General features: G+C 43.4%; 1 protein-coding gene across 2 annotated transcripts in view; it reads right to left on the bottom strand.

The window, feature by feature from the left end:
* The window catches only part of med27 (mediator complex subunit 27), a 173,747-nt gene extending 154,186 nt beyond the window's left edge, over nt 1-19,561 (bottom strand). The window contains exons 1-2 of one of the 2 annotated variants that reach the window (XM_018096710.2): nt 19,265-19,561; nt 17,873-18,017 (exon numbers count right to left, since the gene is read on the bottom strand). In XM_018096710.2, coding sequence (XP_017952199.1) covers nt 17,873-18,017; nt 19,265-19,467 — 348 coding nt within the window. In that variant the 5' untranslated portion in view covers nt 19,468-19,561. The remainder of the gene's footprint in view (nt 1-17,872; nt 18,018-19,264) is intronic. The other variant, NM_001011132.1, reaches the window with a different exon arrangement.
* Between the last annotated feature and the right edge of the window lie 3,046 nt (nt 19,562-22,607).

The raw sequence follows: 22,607 nt of genomic DNA, 5'->3' as shown, positions 1-22,607 counted from the left end.
TTTGTCGGCTGTTGTTTATTTTTGTCCTCTTTATGTGAATTCTTCCACGGGAAGCGCCAACCCGAAGGTTTAGATATGATTACAAGCCTGCTCCGTATATAAAGCAGCTCTGCGGGACTTCTATTTCGATAGTGGACCTTCTTGCTGCCAAAGGGCCCTGCCATTCACCTCCTACAACATCATTATCCCATAACAGAAAATAACGACGCCAGCACAACCCTGCTCAGTTCAAAGGATGTAAAACAGCAGAACACAAATCCAGGCGCAAGGCTCCTGAAGGACAGATCTGAGGAAACCTCAAAGCTCGTATGATGTCTATAAAACATTAGCCGGCCAGGGGAAAAAAAAAAGCCCTTATTTATACATTCTGATTTTCTTGCTCATTAACTTTTGATACGTGCGTGCACATAAACCGCACACGTACCAACAAGAACATGGTGCCACTCTATAAATAGCCAAGAGATTTATGGGTTCACCTTCTCCTCAATTAACTGCAATAGTAGTACACCCTGAAATACTACATCCCACATAACAGATGTACATCACATATGAAACGGTAAAACCGCCATCAGAATTAACATGTAAAGTATGAAACTCTCTAAACTAGTTTTCTAGGAAGACCTTCTGGGTCAACTACACCACCAGGAGCAGAAACCTGAAGACTTGGAACTTTATGGGTTTGATCTTGTCTCGGTCTTGTGTATTATTGTTCTTGGTCTCATCTTTGGTCATCCTGGTCTTGTCTTGCCCACTACGGTCTTGTAGACAAATATGTTGTATTATCTCCAACTTGTGTATTATTGTTCTTGGTCTCATCCTTGGTCATCCTGGTCTTGTTTTGCCCACTGCGGTCTTGTAGACAAATATGGTGTATTATCACCAACTTGTGTATTATTGTTCTTAGTCTCATCCTTGGTCATCCTGGTCTTGTCTTGCCCACTACTGTGCTCAACCTTGTCTTGTAGACAAATAGGTTGTAGTTGTATTATCTCCAACTTCTGTATTATTGCTCTTGGTCACTGAAGTTTGAGAAGCCCAGAGACACAGTTTTACTCCAAGCAGAGACTCCTGTCAGCTAGCAGTCCACATGGGGCTACAGTTGTACTTGTCTTGCCTCAGGTATACTTTTGTACTTTTGTCAATATGGACAAATCGAATTATCTGGCTCTCAATCCAATGACTAGCCAAACAGGTGAAGTCGCTGGCCACAAACACAATCCAGAAACTGGAGTAGTCCTTAGTATTATGTCCACCAGTCAATATTTCACTGTCATGAGAAAGGTTGTTGTTTCATGCCCATAAACAGGCAAACAAGCTGCCAACTCAAGTGCAATGAGCTGGCAGTCAATGTTTGCCTCAAATGCATTTAGGAAAAAGGATGTCAATGTAGGAAAAAAGTACAGGGATGAGTAAACTCCTCCACAGTTATATCCCTGCTAATGACGTGTGGGTCAAGAAATTAGGTCGACCGGCACCCGATTCAAACCCGCCCACTCTTAACCCATGCCCAATTGATCCTTCAATCAACCTCTATTTACAGACCTGCAGCCCACCCCATCTCTGATATCAGAGGTCCCTAACCAGTGTCGGACTGGGAACCCAGGGGCCCACCAGGAAACCTTAGACTATAGGCCCACTTTCCAAACTATTTTCCTCCTTTCCTCATCCAACCTCTTTATTCTCCTAGTGTTTTTTATTTACATGCTAGCATCTATTCTTCCATCTATTCCTCGTCATAAAACAGGCTAAATGGTCAGGAGGGCCCACTGACACCTGGGCCCACCGGGAGTTTTCCTGGTATCCTGGCGGGCCAGTCCGACACTGTCCCTAACCTTTTATAAGCGTGAGCCACATTCAAATGGAAAAAGTGTAGTGGAGCAACACAAGCATGAAAATAGTTCCAGGGGTGCCAAATAAGAGCTATGATTAGCTACTTGGTAGCTGCTGTGTGGACTGGTGGCCTACAGAAAGCTTTGTTTAGCATTATACCGGGTTTTTATGCAACCAAAACTTGAATCCAAGCCAAAAATTCAAAAATAAGCAGCAACTGTCAGACCACTGGGAGCAACATCTAAGGCAGGGATCCCCAACCTTCTTTGCCCCTCAGCCACAATCATATGCAAGAAGACTTGGGGAGCAACACCAGCATGAAACATGTTCCTGGGGTGCCAAATAAGGACTGTTATTGGCTATTTGGTAGCCCCTATGAGTACTGGAAGCCTACAGAAGGCTCTGTTTGGCAGTACATCTGGTTTTCATGCAACCAAAACTTGCCTCCAAGCCAAGAATTAAAAAACAAGCCCCTGCTTTGAGGCCACTAAGAGCAACATCCAAGGGGTTGGGGAGCAACATGTTGCCCCTGAACCACTGGTTGGGGATCACTTATCTAAGGGGTTGGGGAGCAACATGTTGCTCCCAAGCCACTGGTTGGGGATCACTTATCTAAGGGGTTGGGGAGCAACATGTTGCTCCCAAGCCACTGGTTGGGGATCACTGATCTAAGGGGTTGGGGAGCAACATGTTGCCCCCAAGCCACTGGTTGGGGATCACTGATCTAAGGGGTTGGGGAGCCATATGTTGCTCCCAAGCCACTGGTTGGGGATCACTGATCTAAGGGGTTGGGGAGCCACATGTTGCTCCCAAGCCACTGGCTGGGGATCACTGATCTAAGCGGTTGGTGAGCATCATGTTGCTCCCAAGCCACTGGTTGGGGATCATTGATCTAAGGGGTTGGGGAGCAAGACTGGTTGGGGATCACTGATCTAAGGGGTTGGGGAGCCACATGTTGCTCCCAAGCCACTGGTTGGGGATCTCTGATCTAAGGGGTTTGGGAGCCACATGTTGCTCCCAAGCCACTGGCTGGGGATCACTGATCTAAGCGGTTGGGGAGCTGCATGTTGCTCCCAAGCCACTGGTTGGGGATCACTGTCCGATATCATGAAATAGGCATGGCAGAGCAGGCCTGCATCTATAAACAGAGGCTGCCAGAGGAAGAAGCAGTGCATAGTAAGATTACGGTTGGGGAGGGCGGAAGGAAGATCTCTGCCCAAGCCCGTGACTCGTAGAGTTTTGGGCCAACCTGCACATCACTAATCCCTGCATTTCTGCCAGGAGCGCTTAATAATTCTCCGGGTGTGTTACTGCATCAAGAATGCTTCGTTGGAAACCTATGGTTGGGTTGCAGTCCATTTTAGGCACTGGAACAAACCAATATAACAGCAGGGATTCATGCAACCATATTACCTATACATGCACATAAAATGATGCATCTTACGCTCCAAAGCATAGACTTGTATTCTCAAATATTGCAATCAGATTAGAGCAGCTAAATATGTTTACGAGAACATGTTGGCACATGCGGCTAATATTAATTTCTTGTTAAAAAAAAAAAAAAAAAAGTCAGTTCTGGCAGGAACATTCTCATGTCTAAAAAAAACAAGAATTGGCTTGACTGCGCGGCAGAGATAATAGGTAAACTCAGCCACTAAATCTGGAGCCTCGTCATGATAATAATGGGAAGGAGATGCATTCTGGAGTGATGGGGAAGAGGAATGAAATCTAATTCATCTTGGTTAAGGGCTGTCCAGCAACAACCGGCAGGAGATTGTGTCCAACCAGGAGAAGGCTACGGTTATACCGGCGTAAGCCTCCGTACAGTTTCATATAAGGAGAAATAGGGCCTGAGACACATCATAAACTATAATCTTATAAGCCTTGTGCTGTACTATAGGCACATACACGTATGGGATATGTTATCACGAATGCTTGGGACCAAGGGTATTCCGGATAAGGGGTCTTTCTGTAATTTGGATCTCAATACCTTAAGTCTAATAAAAAATCAACAAAACATTAATTAAACCCAATAGGATTGTTCTGCCCCCAATAAGGGGTAATTATATCTTAGTTGGGATCAAGTACAGGTACTGTTTTATTATTACAGAGAAAAGGGAATCATTTAACCATTAAATAAACCCAATAGGGCTGTTCTGCCCCCAATAAGGGGTAATTATATCTTAGTTTGGATCAAGTACAGGTACTGTTTTATTATTACAGAGAAAAGGGAATCATTTAACCATTAAATAAACCCAATAGGGCTGTTCTGCCCCCAATAAGGGGTAATTATATCTTAGTTGGGATCAAGTACAGGTACTGTTTTATTATTACAGAGAAAAGGGAATCATTTAACCATTAAATAAACCCAATAGGGCTGTTCTGCCCCCAATAAGGGGTAATTATATCTTAGTTGGGATCAAGTACAGGTACTGTTTTATTATTACAGAGAAAAGGGAATCATTTAACCATGAAATAAACCCAATAGGGCTGTTCTGGCCCCAATAAGGGGTAATTATATCTTAGTTGGGATCAAGTACAGGTACTGTTTTATTATTACAGAGAAAAAGCAAGTCAGTTTAAAAATTCGCAACCACTTGATTAAAATTGAGTCTATGGGAAACGGGCTTCCAGTAATTCTGGATAACAGGTTTCCGGATAACAGATCCCATACCTGTATACCGTTATAACAAGACTACATTCCTACTCTAAAGTCTCCGCTAATTGCCACCCTTATAAAACCACATCTGATTGAACAAACAAATATCGCTAAACAATCCTATCCCACCGACTTTACCATTCCATCGGATTTTCCATCCGTTTCATTTCCAGAGCAGTAATTCTGTCCTGTGCGAGGAGCGGCCTGGGTGGCTTGCCATGGGCAGGGAAGGTTTATGTGCCTGTCAGGGCAATGATTCACGGCCGTGCCTTGTAAATATGACCGGAGCCATTATGAATCAGTAAAATGACGACGGAGGGGACTGTCCGCGCTCAATTGACCATGTAGATTTATAGGGCCATATCTCTTTGTTAACTAGAAACCACTTGTGCTGCAATGGATCCAGCCGACTAATGGAGACGTCCTGTCAACAATACATACCTCATCCCAACGCGGATACAAGGCTGCGGAAATCATCGTTCACATGAGGCTTATTTGCTTGAACAAAACATAATTGTTGGGTCTGCCGACCTCACTCCCGGGAATTCCCAGGGCCGGAATGGAGCAGCGCCAGTAGATTACATGTCAGTGATTAATAGCTATGTATTAACTGGAACGTGGTTTCCTTAAATACAAGGGTCCGATTAATTAAAGAGCCTCCGAGGCAGTCACGTTGTTTAATTTTTCATAAACTATTTCGTGGTTTGGAGAGCATGAAGCGGCCCTTGCTCTTTGTTTTAAATGAATTCTGTGGCCCCCCTCTGATTATTGGCCTCGGCAACCTGGGCTAGGAGGGCAAACATATTATAATATCGGGAATATTACACTGCTCAGAGGGATCAAGGGTAATAAGTACCGGAAGAAATATTTCATTTTAAAAAGCACAGTTGTCTTGATGGAAATGTTTATTAGTGAACATTATTTCTACCCATAAATTAGAGCTGTGCTGCACTGCTGTCTTAAAGGAACAGTAACAGTAAAGGCCAGTTAGGGGGGGATTTGGGGTGAGTGCTTATTTGTGCCCTGGGTACCCCTGAAACTATAGCAGGGAGACTGTTACCCCAATGTTTCTATATATCTGTAACCTTGTTATGGGCTAAGGGGGCCCAGCCTGAAGGCCAGTTAGGGGGGGATTTGGGGTGAGTGCTTATTTGTGCCCTGGGAACCCCTGGAACTATAGCAGGGTGACTGTTACCCCAATGTTTCTATATATCTGTAACCTTGTTATGGGCTAAGGGGGCCCAGCCTGAAGGCCAGTTAGGGGGGGATTTGGGGTGAGAGCTTATTTGTGCCCTGGGTACCCCTGGAACTATAGCAGGGTGACTGTTACCCCAATGTTTCTATATATCTGTAACCTTGTTATGGGCTAAGGGGGCCCAGCCTGAAGGCCAGTTAGGGGGGGATTTGGGGTGCGTGCTTATTTGTGCCCTGGGTACCCCTGGAACTATAGCAGGGTGACTGTTACCCCAATGTTTCTATACATCTGTAACCTTGTTATGGGCTAAGGGGGCCCAGCCTGAAGGCCAGTTAGGGGGGGATTTGGGGTGAGTGCTTATTTGTGCCCTGGGTACCCCTGGAACTATAGCAGGGTGACTGTTACCCCAATGTTTCTATACATCTGTAACCTTGTTATGGGCTAAGGGGGCCCAGCCTGAAGGCCAGTTAGGGGGGGATTTGGGGTGAGTGCTTATTTGTGCCCTGGGTACCCCTGGAACTATAGCAGGGTGACTGTTACCCCAATGTTTCTATATATCTGTAACCTTGTTATGGGCTAAGGGGGCCCAGCCTGAAGGCCAGTTAGGGGGGGATTTGGGGTGAGTGCTTATTTGTGCCCTGGGTACCCCTGGAACTATAGCAGGGTGACTGTTACCCCAATGTTTCTATATATCTGTAACCTTGTTATGGGCTAAGGGGGCCAAGCCTGAAGGCCAGTTAGGGGGGGATTTGGGAAGAATGTGTATTTGTTCCCTAGGTACCTCTTACCCCTTGAATATAACACATGGCTGTGATAGGTGCCAAGCTTATTGCTAGTCTTCCTGAGAAACAAATGCAGGTTATGTATGATCAAAAATGGAGGACAATCTTCATTAAAGGCCCTTGAGATTTGATGTAGACTTTGTATGCAAAATACAGCATTCCTGAACCAATTCCCTTTTCATGCAAACTTAAGATGCAATATAGGAGGCGGCTAGAATGGGTTATGCAGAGAGGAATAGGGTTGGGAATAAACAGCAACTTCCCTGCTATCGACAAAGCTTGCTGATCGGCTTGCAGTTACATTAAAGGTGATATTAACTCAAAAATAAAAATGTTACCTAATAAAAAAAATTATTACAATAAAATTGTAATTCTAAGCAACTTTTAGGGTAATTATATCTTAGTTGGGATCAAGTACAGGTACTGTTTTATTATTACAGAGAAAAGGAAATCATTTAACCATTAAATAAACCCAATAGGGCTGTTCTGCCCCCAATAAGGGGTAATTATATCTTAGTTGGGATCAAGTACAGGTACTGTTTTATTATTACAGAGAAAAGGGAATCGTTTAACCATTAAATAAACCCAATAGGGCTGTTCTGCCCCCAATAAGGGGTAATTATATCTTAGTTGGGATCAAGTACAGGTACTGTTTTATTATTACAGAGAAAAGGGAATCATTTAACCATTAAATAAACCCAATAGGGCTGTTCTGCCCCCAATAAGGGGTAATTATATCTTAGTTGGGATCAAGTACAGATACAGAGAAAAGAAAGAAAACCATTTTTAATTTGATTTATTTGCTTATAATGGAGTCTATGGGAGATGGCCTTTCAGTAATTCGGATAACTTTCTGGATAACGAGTTTACGGATAATAGATCCCAAGTTTACAAGCAGTAATACATGTATATTGCAAATCAGTTTAGAATAACAATTTCGTTCCTTAGTACAAATGTTATTTTTGGGTTTGTTTTCCCTTTAGAGTCTACGACCCTGTTACAGGGCAATACCCAAGGTAAAAATGACCTTTCTTCCCGGCCGTACTCTCTGTATATAAAGTTTAAAAGCCTTGGGCCTGCCGAACGCCTATGATGCAAAAATCTGGCATTGCCTGAGCCTATAAGAGAACTTATGTAAGAATCCTGAACAGATGGCACCGGGTTGTGAGAAGATTCTAGCTTGAAATAAAACTTATATATTTTTTTTTTTACAGTGGGAGGGTGGCGTGGGGGAGGGAAGAATTACACTGTCGTCTTTATTTCAATATTTTTATCTCCCTTTTCCCCCTTACCAGATCTGGGAGATGAAATGTTTGCAGGTATAAAGCAGAAAGGCTTTACACTAGGGGGACACAGCCGGCAATTAGCATCCTTTTCATCACTGCGCTTGGACAACGGCGCTTTTCTTTTTTTTTTTTTTTTTATTTGTTAAACGGCTGATTATCAACACTGGCTGAAAAATTAATATAATCCTGGAATGAATATTTCATATGCGGTTTCGGCAGATGAAATGAAATGCGGCCCAGCGAGCAGGGAAAGAACAGCGAAAATCATTTCATAATAATAAATATCTCATATAATCATTTCCAAAGTATGGAGAGCAAAAATGTTTTCAGCATGGGTTTGTGCAAGAAAGAGTAAAGGGGAAGTAATCCAAAAAATAAAAACTTGCTTACTGAAATAAAATAGAAGTCTAGGCCACTTCCTAATAAACATTCACAGTCACCCTGCTATAGTTCCAGGGTACAAATAAGCACTCACCCCAAATCCCCCCTAACTGGCCTTCAGGCTGGGCCCCCTTAGCCAATAACAAGGTTACAGATATATAGAAACATTGGGGTAACAGTCACCCCGCTATAGTTCCAGGGGTACCCAGGGCACAAATAAGCACTCACCCCAAATCCCCCCCTAACTGGCCTTCAGGCTGGGCCCCCTTAGCCCATAACAAGGTTACAGATATATAGAAACAATGGGGTAACAGTCACCCTGCTGTAGTAAATTAGAAATAAAAAGTGCACCATAAAAGTAATGAGAGTCCCTTAAGGAAAACAATAAAGCAGCTCCATCACTAAACAGTGCTCTCTCCATTTAAGGTGGGAGAGGTAAAATAATATTAAGTTAAACATCTGAAGGTTTATTGCCCTTAAAAGCCAGTGTGTGTAGCTAATCAATAAATGGCTATTGAGGTCCTTTAGCCCTTCTCCAACTCAATTGATTGCACTTGGAGAGAAAGAGAACATCAGAGCCCTCTGCAAAATGAGGTGAGAATAAAAAGACTAATATATATATATATATTTATTAGAAATAAAAATGCTAAGACTGCATGGATTTAAAGCAGAGAGGTAACACAACACACTGTCAGAGAGCAGATATTTCCAGATTACATAGGGGAGTGCTTGTCAGATCTGGAAAGCAGCCTTATTTGTTCATAAATAATAAATCAATGATTTAGTAGCAGAAATAATCATTTATTATAATTAGAATTTATAGCATATTGCTTAGCAATTCATTTAGAATAAGGTTTTTACCCCCCCCCCCCTTCCTTTCATGTTACGGAGATTTAAAGGGCAGACCACCTTGAAGTGATGTTCTTAGACACTTTGCAGTTGGTCATCTTTTGATTTTTATTTATAGATTATTTTTTTTTAATTGTCAACCTTTCTGCTTTTCTCCAATCTGGTAATTAAAATGAGATCTGGTGGCAGTTGAGATTTATATAATTTGATTATTTGAATGAGCTGTTTTCCTGTTCAGCTTCCATTCATTTCAGCAGATAGGGAGAAGAGCCGGGGCAAGAAGGATTGGTGCCCAAGGTGCCCACTGTTGCTCCCTTCACCACTCGCTCCAAAGAGCAGCTGCATCGGCTCCCCCACCCCAAGCTAAGGACGCCTGCCACCCCCTCTTCTCCCCTCTGACGCTGCCCACATGCCTGCAACCAATCACTCTTTACCGATTTGCCCCCCCCCCACGCCAATAGCACCCAACACACTTGCACCAGAGACACAAGTTTCCCTTGCCTACCCCTAGTTCTTGCTATGATATGGACACATTCCTTTCAAGGACAGCATTTGGGTTATTATCACTTAAAACAAAAATAAGGGGGAGGGGGGGCTAGACCTCATTGAAGAAAACTATTGCTCTCTGTTACTGCTGGCTTGATACTGGGGGCCAGAGTGAGCAGTGGTACAAGGCGTCAGCAAATAGGTAAGCGTTGGCTGTGAGCTTACATACCCAGCATGGCCTGCTGGAGGAGGAATGGTGGCACGTTGACATATTATTGACACTGGCTAGTGGCTACCAATGTCCCACTGGGCTTCCTGCATCTCAGGGATCCCTATATTTTCATGGGCACCCCAGCATCAAAGGGTCTTTTGCTCCATATAACCCTGCTTCAGTCTATGGACAGTAGGGTTAAAAACCATGATGGACAATAGGTTCCACCCCAACCCACCACTTCCACTGCCAGTTTTGACTGCTATCTCAGAGGCAGATGTGGGGGGGGGGTAGCAATTTATCTTTTTTATATATAGGCACTCCCCCCTAAAACTCTGACCGTAGGCTTTGGCCCTTGAGTTCCTATATATAAATTAGGGATGCACCGAACCCACTTTTTTGGCTGAACCCCCGAACTCGATCTGACAGATTCTGCCAGATCCTGAACCAAATGCCTGCTAAATGCCAAGCAACAGAGAATTTATAGTGCTGACATGAAATGTAGCAAATTCTATGTTCCATAGCTGTCCGACACACAAAGGGTTACATTTCTGCTTAGTTCCTGGGGTTTATAGGAATCACAATTATGGAAAGACCTCGTATCTGGAAAACCCTAGGTCCCAAGCATTCTGGATAACAAGTTCCGTACCTGTACCTTATTAGAACAAAAAAATGAAATATAGTCGAATGTTACATAAAGGAAATCTATTATTTTATTTTATGTTGAATGAACATGTCGTTTATAAAGAAAATAAATCTCTCCTCCGTTAACTGGTGTGAACGCCAGCAGGAAAAAAAAAAAAAATTCTTTTATTTTTCTTTTTTAATAAACAAGGCGCTGCATCTACACGAGCGCCTCTATACGGCATCAAGCGCTCACAGACACCTGAGACTTCATGCAAATGATTTTTCCTGGGGCCAACTTAGCACGGCTAGATAAACCATAACTAAATGGTGTAGTGCGGCTTGTTGTAGTCGTCCTCTTGAACGATTCCAAGGTCTCTTCAAAGGCGCGGGAAACAGACTTCGCCAAACTTGAAAATGACACTTCAAGGGCGCACCAAGCACAGGGAAGGAGGAATCTCTTTTCTGTGCGCAGCGAAGGATAAAACACGGAAAGAATTGGAAAGTATCCGGGCTTGTCTTGTAGGGGCTCTTCCCCTCGTCTGGAATATTCACTTTGGAGATCAAACCATCTCTGGGGGCAAAGTCAGAACAAGAACATGGGCTTTTCTAATGCGTGGCCCACTGCCTCCAAGGCTAGCATTGCTCCAATGGCAAGCGTTGGCCGGAGTGGTCTAGAGTGGTCTAGAGTGGTCTAGAGGTCATCACTACTGGACTCTAGTGTAATGGAAAACCTATTCTCTGAAGAGATGAGCCAACCTAGGCTTGGCGGAAGCCAGCACAACCCAACCTTCCTACTTTGTGACAAATATTTGGGGGATGGCCCCTTCCTTTGACAGCAAATAAACAGGCCTGGAAAAAAATGCGTTTGCTGACATGGGGTGAAATTGACGACCTAAATCTTAATCCAATGGATTACCTGTTGGTTGTATAGGTATGGGACCCGGTATCCAGAATGCTTGGGACCTGGGGGTTTCTGGATAAGGGTTCTCGCTCTAATTTGGATCTCCGTGACTTAAATCCACTAAAAAAATTATTTAAATAAATATTTGGGGAAGGCCCTTTCCTTTGACTGCAAAAAAAGAATAAAAATAGAATTGTTCTGCCCCCAAGGGGAAATTATATCTTAGTTGGGATCAAGTACAGGTACTGTTTTATTATTACAGAGAAAAGGGAATCATTTAACCATTAAATAAACCCAATAGGGCTGTTCTGCCCCAATAAGGGGTAATTATATCTTAGTTGGGATCAAGTACAGGTACTGTTTTATTATTATAGAGAAAAGGGAATCATTTAACCATTAAATAAACCCAATAGGGCTGTTCTGCCCCCAATAAGGGGTCATTATATCTTAGTTGGGATCAAGTACAGGTACTGTTTTATTATTACAGAGAAAAGGGAATCATTTAGCCAAGGCATATCAGGGAAATCCCAGGAACTGAGGTGTGTGGTTATATAGAGAGATACCATAAAACTATGGCACATAGGGATTCCCCTGTACTAAGCACAATTCAGCAGGAACAGCCCCCTAAGTTTGCTCATAGCCTGTACAGAGAGATACCTTAATAATATGCCAATATTCACCTGTACATAGCATTTTTCTTCAGGACAGCCCCATTATTAGCTTGTACACAGCCTGTACAGGCCAATATAGGGATTCCCATGTACTTAGCACCAATCTGCAGAAAACATGTAGAGTACAGCAGCCCTTTAATCTACATATCAGCTCTTGATTCCAAACACTGGATTACTGTAAATTCCCCAGTGGCATCATTAGCAAACACCTCTGCGGCCCAGATTTGCTAATTCTCCTTGCAGTGATGTTCCCGGGAAGGTTACATTGCTAGAGATTTACTTGCCCTTCAGAATGTGCCCTTGTGGCTCTTTGACCTGTTTATTCTTCCCTAAGCAAAGCCACTCGCACTTGGTTACTCAAGCGAGCAGTAATGTCAAAATCGGCAGAGCAGGAAAAAGAGGGGGAAAATGCCCTTATCTCGGCTCATCAAATATACAACATGTGTGGGGGGGGACACATTAATAATTAAGAAATAAAAAAGTAGAAACAACAAAAAACAGCTGCCACTTACTTCTGCAGCTACACAGAGAACAGACGGCACAGAAACAAGCGAGGAAGTCAGCGTAAACGCTTATTCAGCGTTACTGTGTCCCAAACTTCAGCTGCAGGCATGCTACTTAAAGGGAAAGTAAACCCAAAATGTTGCCTAATGGAAGAAGATGTTATTCAATATACATTCATTATTAGTATTTGCCTGCTCTGCACTGCTGGTGCTGTTGTTGAATGAATCCAGCAAAAGGAGAGTTAACATGTTTCCCACATTGCCTTACATACTTCTTCATAGGTCTTTTAATCACTAGCTTCTGCTATATTGTTTTAATAGCCGATGAACCGTCACTGCAGGGGACATAAAGGTAAAAATACTGCTTTTAATAGCAATTTAAAGAGAAATGAGATTCTTATACAAACCAACTGTCCTAGGGTTACAATGCCCAGTATCCCATCACAGGGTTAGCTTGCAGATAATTGCTGGGAGTTGTAATTAATCATTAGCTAAAAGTGAAAAGATTTTTTTTAAAAATAAAGTGCATTTTAAAGATGCAATTCCATTGCAAAGCATACGTGCAACTCATACTGACAGCTAAAGGTCCTCATACACGGGCAGATCACCTACGGGTGGGCGATATCGGGAGAATCCAGGGTAATTCAATCTTTTAGCCCTGGGGCAAAATAATCAAATTATTAAAACGGGCATAGGCAAAGTCGGTCTGGGGACCACATCAACGAACAATGTGGTCCCCGATCCGACTAGACTTTCTAACCTGCCCGATTTCAGGCCAGATATTGGTCGGGCAGGCCCGTCGGTAGTCCCCATACACAGGCCAATTAGCTGACAATTCGGTCTAAGGGACCAATATATTCAGCTAGAATCAGCCCGTGTATGGGGACCTTAAGGATGAAGACACACAGAGCTACGAGTAGCAGCTACTTGTCATGGCTACTAAAACAGACAATGCTGATCATTTACTGATAACTGTCTCTACGTGTGCTTTAGCAGAAGCAATTCTCAGTATTGTCTATGGCAGGGTATTTTCTGGAGTTTAGTAGCCTTGAAAAAGTAGCTGCTACTAGCAGCTCTGTTTGTCTTCACCCTAAGGGGTCCAGTCATTGCAGTGACCATAAAAACCAATATTTAGCATTATTCAGTGTAGCACCCATAAAAGAAAGGTGGGTTCTCCAGGTGGCCATAATAGTGTATGTAGAAGTTATAGGGCCCTGCTGAGTCCACCCCCCACACTAATGTAGATTCCTCCTGTCATATTCAGGGCCTCACCGGGTCCTCCATATTTGTGCCCACCCTACAACTGTAGGATCTGCGTTCCCTTCTGGTCTGGAGCACAGGAGTACATAAATAACTGAATGTAATGGTATATAACACAAACCTTTGGGAATTAACCACTGAAATCACAGCCTGCTCATTCTAACTGGCTGCTGTAGAACTGATTTGTCATTGCGGCTACAATCCAACAGGATGTGGGCACATTTAGCTAGCTGGACCTTAACTGCCTGATATAAAGTGCCAAGAAGATCCAGCTGTCATGTACATAATGATACAGCTCCCCCACAGGCTCCCACACTGTGGGGCTAGATCCTCCCGCAGCACAGTGAGAGAGAGGCCAGTTAGGGGGGGATTTGGGGTGAGCGCTTATTTGTGCCCTGGATACCCCTGGAACTATAGCAGGGTGACTGTTACCCCAATGTTTCTATATATCTGTAACCTTGTTATGGGCTAAGGGGGCCCAGCCTGAAGGCCAGTTAGGGGGAGATTTGGGGTGAGTGCTTATTTGTGCCCTGGATACCCCTGGAACTATAGCAGGGTGACTGTTACCCCAATATTTCTATATATCTGTAACCTTGTTATGAGCTAAGGGGGCCCAGCCTGAAGGCCAGTTAGGGGGGGGATTTGGGGTGAGTGCTTATTTGTGCCCTGGGTACCACTGAAACTATAGCAGGGTGACTGTTACCCCAATATTTCTATATATCTGTAACCTTGTTATGGGCTAAGGGGGCCCAGCCTGAAGGCCAGTTAGGGGGGGATTTGGGGTGAGTGCTTATTTGTGCCCTGGGTACCCCTGGAACTATAGCAGGGTGACTGTTACCCCAATGTTTCTATATATCTGTAACCTTGTTATGGGCTAAGGGGGCCCAGCCTGAAGGCCAGTTAGGGGGGGATTTGGGGTGAGTGCTTATTTGTGCCCTGGGTACCCCTGAAACTATATTAGTGTGCCTGTTACCCCAATGTTTCTGGAACTGACAGCTTAGGAGCAATTTTACCCACAATTCAGCTAACAGAGGCAATGCAGCCCTGGAAGATCGGTGTAACCTAACATAGGCTAAGGATAGGTTAACACTTCCTCACTAACATATCTATATAACTGCATCTGCATTTCGGGAAACAGGTTGCAGTTATTTATTTTCTGAATAATGTACAATTTAGAAAAACGCTGTTAAGATTTAATCCCCGCTTGATATATCCTGGATAAAACATGAAGCGTCTAGACAGTCCAAGTGACTTTCTGCACACAAACCAGCAGAGAGGGAAAAAAAAAAACTTACTTTCAATTTAAAAATTTGAAAGACTGGAAAATGATAAGAAAATTTATAAAGATGAAACCTGTTTTTGCGGCAACACAGGCAGGCCAATAAATCAATCAGGAAGTCTCTTTTTAGCAGATTACTGCAGTAAGCAAAATAAATATATAAAGAAAGGAAAGAGCTGAGGCTGTCAGTGAATGCTGGCGGTGCTGAACTACAACTCATCAACAGCTGGGAAGCCACGGGGCTGAAGATTCCTGGGAGAGAACACTGGAATACATTTTATAGAAATGAAGGTGAATATTAATACAGGCACATTTGTTTGCTTTTCTGCAATGCAAGAAATATACACAGTGCTGTGCAAAAAATACATATGCTAGCTTAGTGTTATGGCATCTCAAGCTATGGATAAAAGCTATGAGCAAATTGAGGGGGCTGTTCCTGATGAATTGTGCTTAGTACAGGGGAATCCCTATGTGCCATAGTTTTATGGTATCTCTCTGTACAGGCTATGAGCAAACTTAGGGGGCTGTTCCTGCTGAATTGTGCTTAGTACAGGGGAATCCCTATGTGCCATAGTTTTATGGTATCTCTCTGTAAAGGCTATGAGCAAACTTAGGGGGCTGTTCCTGCTGAACTGTGCTGAGTACAGGGGAATCCCTATGTGCCATAGTTTTATGGTATCTCTCTGTACAGGCTATGAGCAAACTTAGGGGGCTGTTCCTGCTGAACTGTGCTGAGTACAGGGGAATCCCTATGTGCCATAGTTTTATGGTATCTCTCTGTAAAGGCTATGAGCAAACTTAGGGGGCTGTTCCTGCTGAATTGTGCTTAGTACAGGGGAATCCCTATGCTGCCATAGTTTTATGGTATCTCTCTGTACAGGCTATGAGCAAACTTAGGGGGCTGTTCCTGCTGAATTGTGCTTAGTACAGGGGAATCCCTATGCTACCATAGTTTTATGGTATCTCTCTGTACAGGCTATGAGCAAACTTAGGGGGCTGTTCCTGCTGAATTGTACTTAGTACAGGGGAATCCCTATGCTGCCATAGTTCTATGGTATCTCTCTGTACAGGCTATGAGCAAACTTAGGGGGCTGTTCCTGCTGAATTGTGCTTAGTACAGGGGAATACCTAGCTGAAATAGATTTATAGCAACTCCCTGAACAGGCTACATATAATTTTAGGGGGTTGATACCGTCGGAAGTATTACATTACCAATACTTTAACAATAATAATGGCATGTGATGTCCCTAGGTCAATCTACAAGCCGATTTCCCGAACAGAGATTATAACACTACACCATCACCCAGCCCAAGAATAACAGAAGTTTAGGCAAAACTGAAACTTATAGTTCAGCCTTACAACACCCTTAGGCCTGCTGGCACTGCATACATGGGATAGAAAACGTGATATTTTGCCGATACTGCCCCATTCAATAGTATAGGATCTACACTGCAGACAACAAAAAGAAATACTATATGTGCAAGTTCTTCTTATATTCACGTCAGTGGGACAATACTTTCTCTACAGCTAACGCAGCAAAAAGAGGCCACTGACTTCCAGCCTTTATTGCAAAGTAGTACGTGAAAAACTTTTTTTTACGTCCAAAAGAGTCGCCACAACAGTGCAAGCTAGAACGCGATATTTATTCTGTAGAAACCTTTACCATACCTGAGTAAACAGCCCTAGAAGCTCCCTCTGTTTGTTTAAGACAGCAGCTGCCATTTTAGTTTGGTCTCAGTAGCTCACTGTAGCTCAGATCACTCATTCTGATGGGAGTGGGGAGCAAATTCTTGTAAATTCTAATGGGAAGGGGGGAGCAGGGGAAGGAAGAGAAGAGAGAGCTGTGCAGACTCGGCCCCTGTAATGAAAGATTTTTCTGAGAGATGAAGTCTCAGAACATGTGTGCATAAAAGAAGACAAGAAACCCTGTGTTTCTTTTGATAGAGGACACAGTGCAGCTTTTCTGTGAGTGCTTATGGCTGTATTTACATTGACCTTTCTGATAAAGGTAAAAAAAGAGAAAATTTAAGTTCCAGCTATATATATATATAGTAGGAAAAGGTTGCTATTTGACCCCCAACAGCTACCCATTGGCAAAAGCACAAATACAGGAGCAGCAAGGCTGCTTGGATACTTACACTTATATAACTACTGATTGTAACACAAGGCTAAGGCTGAAAGCACACACAACCACCCATGGAAAAGTTCCTGAAACCACCCCTGTCACCTCCATTAGTGCATGGCAACAACTGTACTGGCAGGTCCCATATGGAAATCAAGCCAAGAGATGCCAGTACTATAAACTGCAAGCAGTTTGCATTATGGTCATTGGGAGACAACAGCATGTCTGCTGGCTGATATACTCTGGAGGCAAAAACACCCTTTGCGCCTTCAGCCCAAGGACAGAAATAATATCGGAGACTAAAAGTGATGGTAATAAAATTGTATAGCAGCTCTATGCCAAATACCCCCCCTTCCTTCTTAATCTTTACCTTACTTTCCTACCATGCTTTCCATGGAGAGGATCTCGACTAATTAATCCTGGACTAGATGAAAAGGTCGAAGGATCATAAACCTGTGTCCTATTGGGCATATGGCTGCAAGAGGAGGCGGCACAAAAGCCCTGTATCATACAATGACTTCATATAAACTTTTGTGTGTCAGGTTTTAGTTGCCCTTTGAATCAAAAACTATTGTGGAAACCAGGCAGTAGCAATGCCGATACAAAGCAAATTCCATATTGGTGGAACAAAACAGTCCTCCTGGGCTAATGTAATATTTACATGCTGTTATAGCAGCATGAAGGAATGGTGATCCAAAAGGCCCCCTTTTCTAGAAGCCCCCAAGCATTCCAGATAACAGATCCCTTACCTTTATGCAGACTGTGCTCAGTGAAAGAGCATAGACTGACTTTTATTGATAAATAATTTGGAATTTCGGTTCCAACCTTACCTTGTTTGACCACTTGTAGGCCTGAAGGAGCTGGCTGTACAGGGGGGTCTTGTCGTGAACAGGATCCAGGCTCAGCAAGCCGCTGTTATGAAGGGGGTGGTTCTCTGAAGGTTTTCCAACTAAGTTGCTTAGACGTTCCAGCTCACTGAAAAGAGCAAAAAAAAATATGATAAGGAACCCAGCAGCCTGCACTGCATTAACCAGGAATGTATTATTGTGCAAATCTAACATTCTGGCATTTACAATAATAAAATTCACAACGTACATCTGGGAAGTAAACATTCAAAATATCTGAAACGTTCTCCTACTCGTGTATAAATACAAAAATAAAACAGATATGGCACCTCCCTCCCATATGTATAAATACAAATATACAGAGAAGGAATGTTCTGGGCACACAATAAGCTGTACCCCCATACTGTACTGTCTAAGGGAAACACTATGGCACCTCCCTCCCATATGTATAAATACAAATATACAGAGAAGGAATGTTCTGGGCACACAATAAGCTGTACCCTCATACTGTACTGTCTAAGGGAAACACTATGGCACCTCCTACCCATATGTATAAATACAAATATACAGAGAAGGAATGTTCTGGGCACACAATAAGCTGTACCCCCATACTGTACTGTCTAAGGGAAACACTATGGCACCTCCCTCCCATATGTATAAATACAAATATACAGAGAAGGAATGTTCTGGGCACACAATAAGCTGTACCCCCATACTGTACTGTCTAAGGGAAACACTATGGCACCTCCCTCCCATATGTATAAATACAAATATACAGAGAAGGAATGTTCTGGGCACACAATAAGCTGTACCCCCATACTGTACTGTCTAAGGGAAACACTATGGCACCTCCCTCCCATATGTATAAATACAAATATACAGAGAAGGAATGTTCTGGGCACACAATAAGCTGTACCCCCATACTGTACTGTCTAAGGGAAACACTATGGCACCTCCCTCCCATATGTATAAATACAAATATACAGAGAAGGAATGTTCTGGGCACACAATAAGCTGTACCCCCATACTGTACTGTCTAAGGGAAACACTATGGCAGCTTTTACCCATAAGTATAAACACATGGGGAAGAGTTAGTTTGTATAAGATGCAGTTGAAGATACAGGTGAAGTAGTGCAGCCCCAGTCTGCAGTCACTGACATTCATTTCACACCCAGCTAATGTTGCTGGAAGTTGTAGGGAACTAGTTGGAAGAGAACCCATGCTGCCCATTCATTATTTAGCCAATGCCATTTATAACATAGACAGCTGCCTCCATAATCCTGGGGGTTGTAGTTCAACAGGTTTGTCATGGCCCCCCCTTGTTCCAATGATTGCCACCCCTACCCCCCAACTCAGACCCCTCACACAAAACATTACTTGAGGTCCCTGTTGACGCAGTGCAGGTTGTCTTGGAACTCAGAGACAAACGCCCTCTCCCGGGCTTCCTGGCTCTCCTTGTTCTTCATGCCATCCTTCAGGCAGTCGAATACGCGGGTAACGCTGGAACGCAACGCCTGGATACAATGAATGGCCTGGGAGAAGGCCTCCAGGTTCACCCCAACATTCAGAGCGTCCGCCATCCTGTACAATTAGCCGCTGTGAGGGAACGCGGTCGCTTGGCAATGACGTCACGCAGCACCGGGGGACGCCGGGAAATGTAGTCAAAGCGCCTTCTGTAAGTTTCTGACTGAACGTTTTATCTGAGGAGCTCGAATGTGAGGGAGGGACAGGGTTGGCGGGTTTAAATTACTAATTTAAAGCTCAGGCGGGTTTCCAAAGTACACACCAGCCAAGGTACAAATTTGGGCTTAATTTGGAAACTAACCAAAGTTTTTTCCATCTGACATGCCTATCCCAGTGCATGCTGGGTAGTGTAGTTTGCATCTTACAATTAGCCTACAGCTAAGCGTAATATAAAACTACAATACCCAGCATGCATTTGGTATAGACTATAAGCTCCCTTTTCTATTCATCTGTACTGAACCTGAAGAGGCAAAACTACTACAGGTATAGGACCCATTATCCAGAATGCTCGGGACCAAGAGTATTCCGGATAAGGGGTCTTTCCATAATTTGGATCTCCATACCTTAAGTCTACTAAAACATTAATAAAACATTAATTAAACCCAATAGGATTGTTTTGCATCCAATAAGGATTATTTATATCTTAGTTGGGATCAATTACAGGTACTGTTTTATTATTACAGAGAAAAGGGAATCATTTAACCATTAAATAAACCCAATAGGGCTGTTCTGCCCCCAATAAGGGGTAATTATATCTTAGTTGGGATCAAGTACAGGTACTGTTTTATTATTACAGAGAAAAGGGAATCATTTAACCATGAAATAAACCCAATAGGGCTGTTCTGCCCCAATAAGGGGTAATTATATCTTAGTTGGGATCAAGTACAGGTACTGTTTTATTATTACAGAGAAAAGGGAATCATTTAACCATTAAATAAACCCAATAGGACTGTTCTGCCCCCAATAAGGGGTAATTATATCTTAGTTGGGATCAAGTACAGGTACTGTTTTATTATTACAGAGAAAAGGGAATCATTTAACCATTAAATAAACCCAATAGGGCTGTTCTGCCCCCAATAAGGGGTAATTATATCTTAGTTGGGATCAAGTACAGGTACTGTTTTATTATTACAGAGAAAAGGGAATCATTTAACCATTAAATAAACCCAATAGGGCTGTTCTGCCCCCAATAAGGGGTAATTATATCTTAGTTGGGATCAAGTACAGGTACTGTTTTATTATTACAGAGAAAAGGGAATCATTTAACCATTAAATAAACCCAATAGGGCTGTTCTGCCCCCAATAAGGGGTAATTATATCTTAGTTAGGATCAATTACAAGGTTCTGTTTTATTTCTACATAAAAAAAAGGAAATCAGTTTTAAAATTCTGAATTATTTGCTTATAATGGAGTCTATGGGAGACGGGCTTTCCGTAATTCGGAGCTTTCTGGATAACGGGTTTCCGGATAAGGGGTCCGATACCTGTATAACCTGCATGGACTGGGCACAGAGGGCAGGGAATTATCAGTCACTAAGGGCTCTGGCACACGGGGAAATTAGTCGCCCGCGTCAAATCTCCCTGTTCGCGGGCGACTAATCTCCCCGAGTTGCCATCACCTGCCATCCCACCGGCGAAAATGTAAGTCGCCGGTGGGATGGCACACACGCCAGCGCGATTTCGGCAAATCGCCGAAAAAGCCAACTCGGGGAGATTAGTCGCCCGCGAACAGTGAGATTTGTCACGGGCGACTAATCTCCCTGTGTGCCAGAGCCCTAAAGAGGGGAGCAGGGCATGGGTAGCGCCGGATTTCAACTGGGGACGCCCCTAGGCCGCCCCCACTCGGCGCCCCCCCTATCCCCCCCGCCGCGTCAACAAACATGCGCGAAACCCACCCCCCGCCCACCTAGTGGGCGCGCATGCGCAAGCGCCAAAGTTGAGGCTCCCATACGGAGCAGTGGGGAGAGTTCCCCATTGCTCCGTATGGGAGCACAATGTTCAATTTTGCCTGCGGCGGGGCGGCATGCCGCCCCTATGATTGTGCCGCCCTAGGCCCGGGCCTTTGTGGCCTCGCCACAAATCCGGGCCTGGGCATGGGTAGTGATTATAAACTTTAAAAAGGCAGGTTTTTTTTATAATTTTTTTTTCATTGAGCATATTAGGCAATTTTTGGGCTACTTTCAATGTGGCTTTTGGCTAGTTTTGGGCTGGTTTTAGAACTGACTTGGTTTGGAAAAATAAATCTGGCAACCCTGGGGAGGGAACAACTTTTATGAAATGTTTGTCTCCGCGGTACCAGCAGATAATTTGTCAGCTCAACTAAGAGCAACATTTACCCTCAATGTATTTGTCTCATATCTTTATAGTCGTAACCACATCATTTTCTTGCAACAGAAAGTGTGTCCCACTCCTATTTAAGTCTCTTTTGGGCAAAAGTTACATTATTTGTACCTACTGACCAGCATTTAAATTGAAATTCAGCATCTGTTTTGAGTTCTATAATCATTTTTTGTAGCATATTTTCAACCAAAGATTCCTCCGAGTTCGTTATTTGCAAATTCACATTTGAGAGGAATTTAAAAAGAAATTGCATAACAGATTTGGAACAACAACTGGAAAAATTATCACATTCAGTTCAAACCTCTCCCATGAGCATACCTCTCAACATTTTGAAAACGGAAAGGGGGACAAAAACAAATGCTGCTCGGAGCACGGTGAATTTTTTAACCACGCCCATTTTTGCTACCACACCCCCTAAATACCACTCCTATTTTACAAAATTTGCCAGATCATTTAAAGTTTGAACACATTTCTGGGGGGTTTTGGGGTCCTGTTTTATGTGTTATTACAGTTTTGCTGAAAAAGGTGAAGTTACCCTTTAGGGCTCTGGCGCACGAGGGAGATTAGTCGCCTGCGACAAATCTTCCTTGTTGCGGGCGACTAATCTCCCAGAAATGCCATCCCACTGGCGATTTACATTGTTGTACATTGATTTACATTGATGTAAATCGCCGGTGGGATGGCATACGCGGCGGCGCGATTTGCGGAAATCGCCAAAGTTGCCTCGAGAACAGACAGGCGTCCAGATCCTCCGCAGCGACTCCCGCAGCAGATCAGGGCATGGGCATCTCTACCTTTGTCCCTCTATGGTAGAATAAACATTTTCAAAATCTTTCCACTCCCAGAACTTACATACT

Source organism: Xenopus tropicalis, chromosome 8 (genome assembly GCF_000004195.4).
Source record: "Xenopus tropicalis strain Nigerian chromosome 8, UCB_Xtro_10.0, whole genome shotgun sequence".
In the NCBI taxonomy this organism is placed as follows: Eukaryota; Metazoa; Chordata; class Amphibia; order Anura; family Pipidae; genus Xenopus; species Xenopus tropicalis.
The sequence above is the reverse complement of the archived record's forward strand: the minus strand, read 5'-3'. Positions and strand labels throughout refer to the sequence as shown.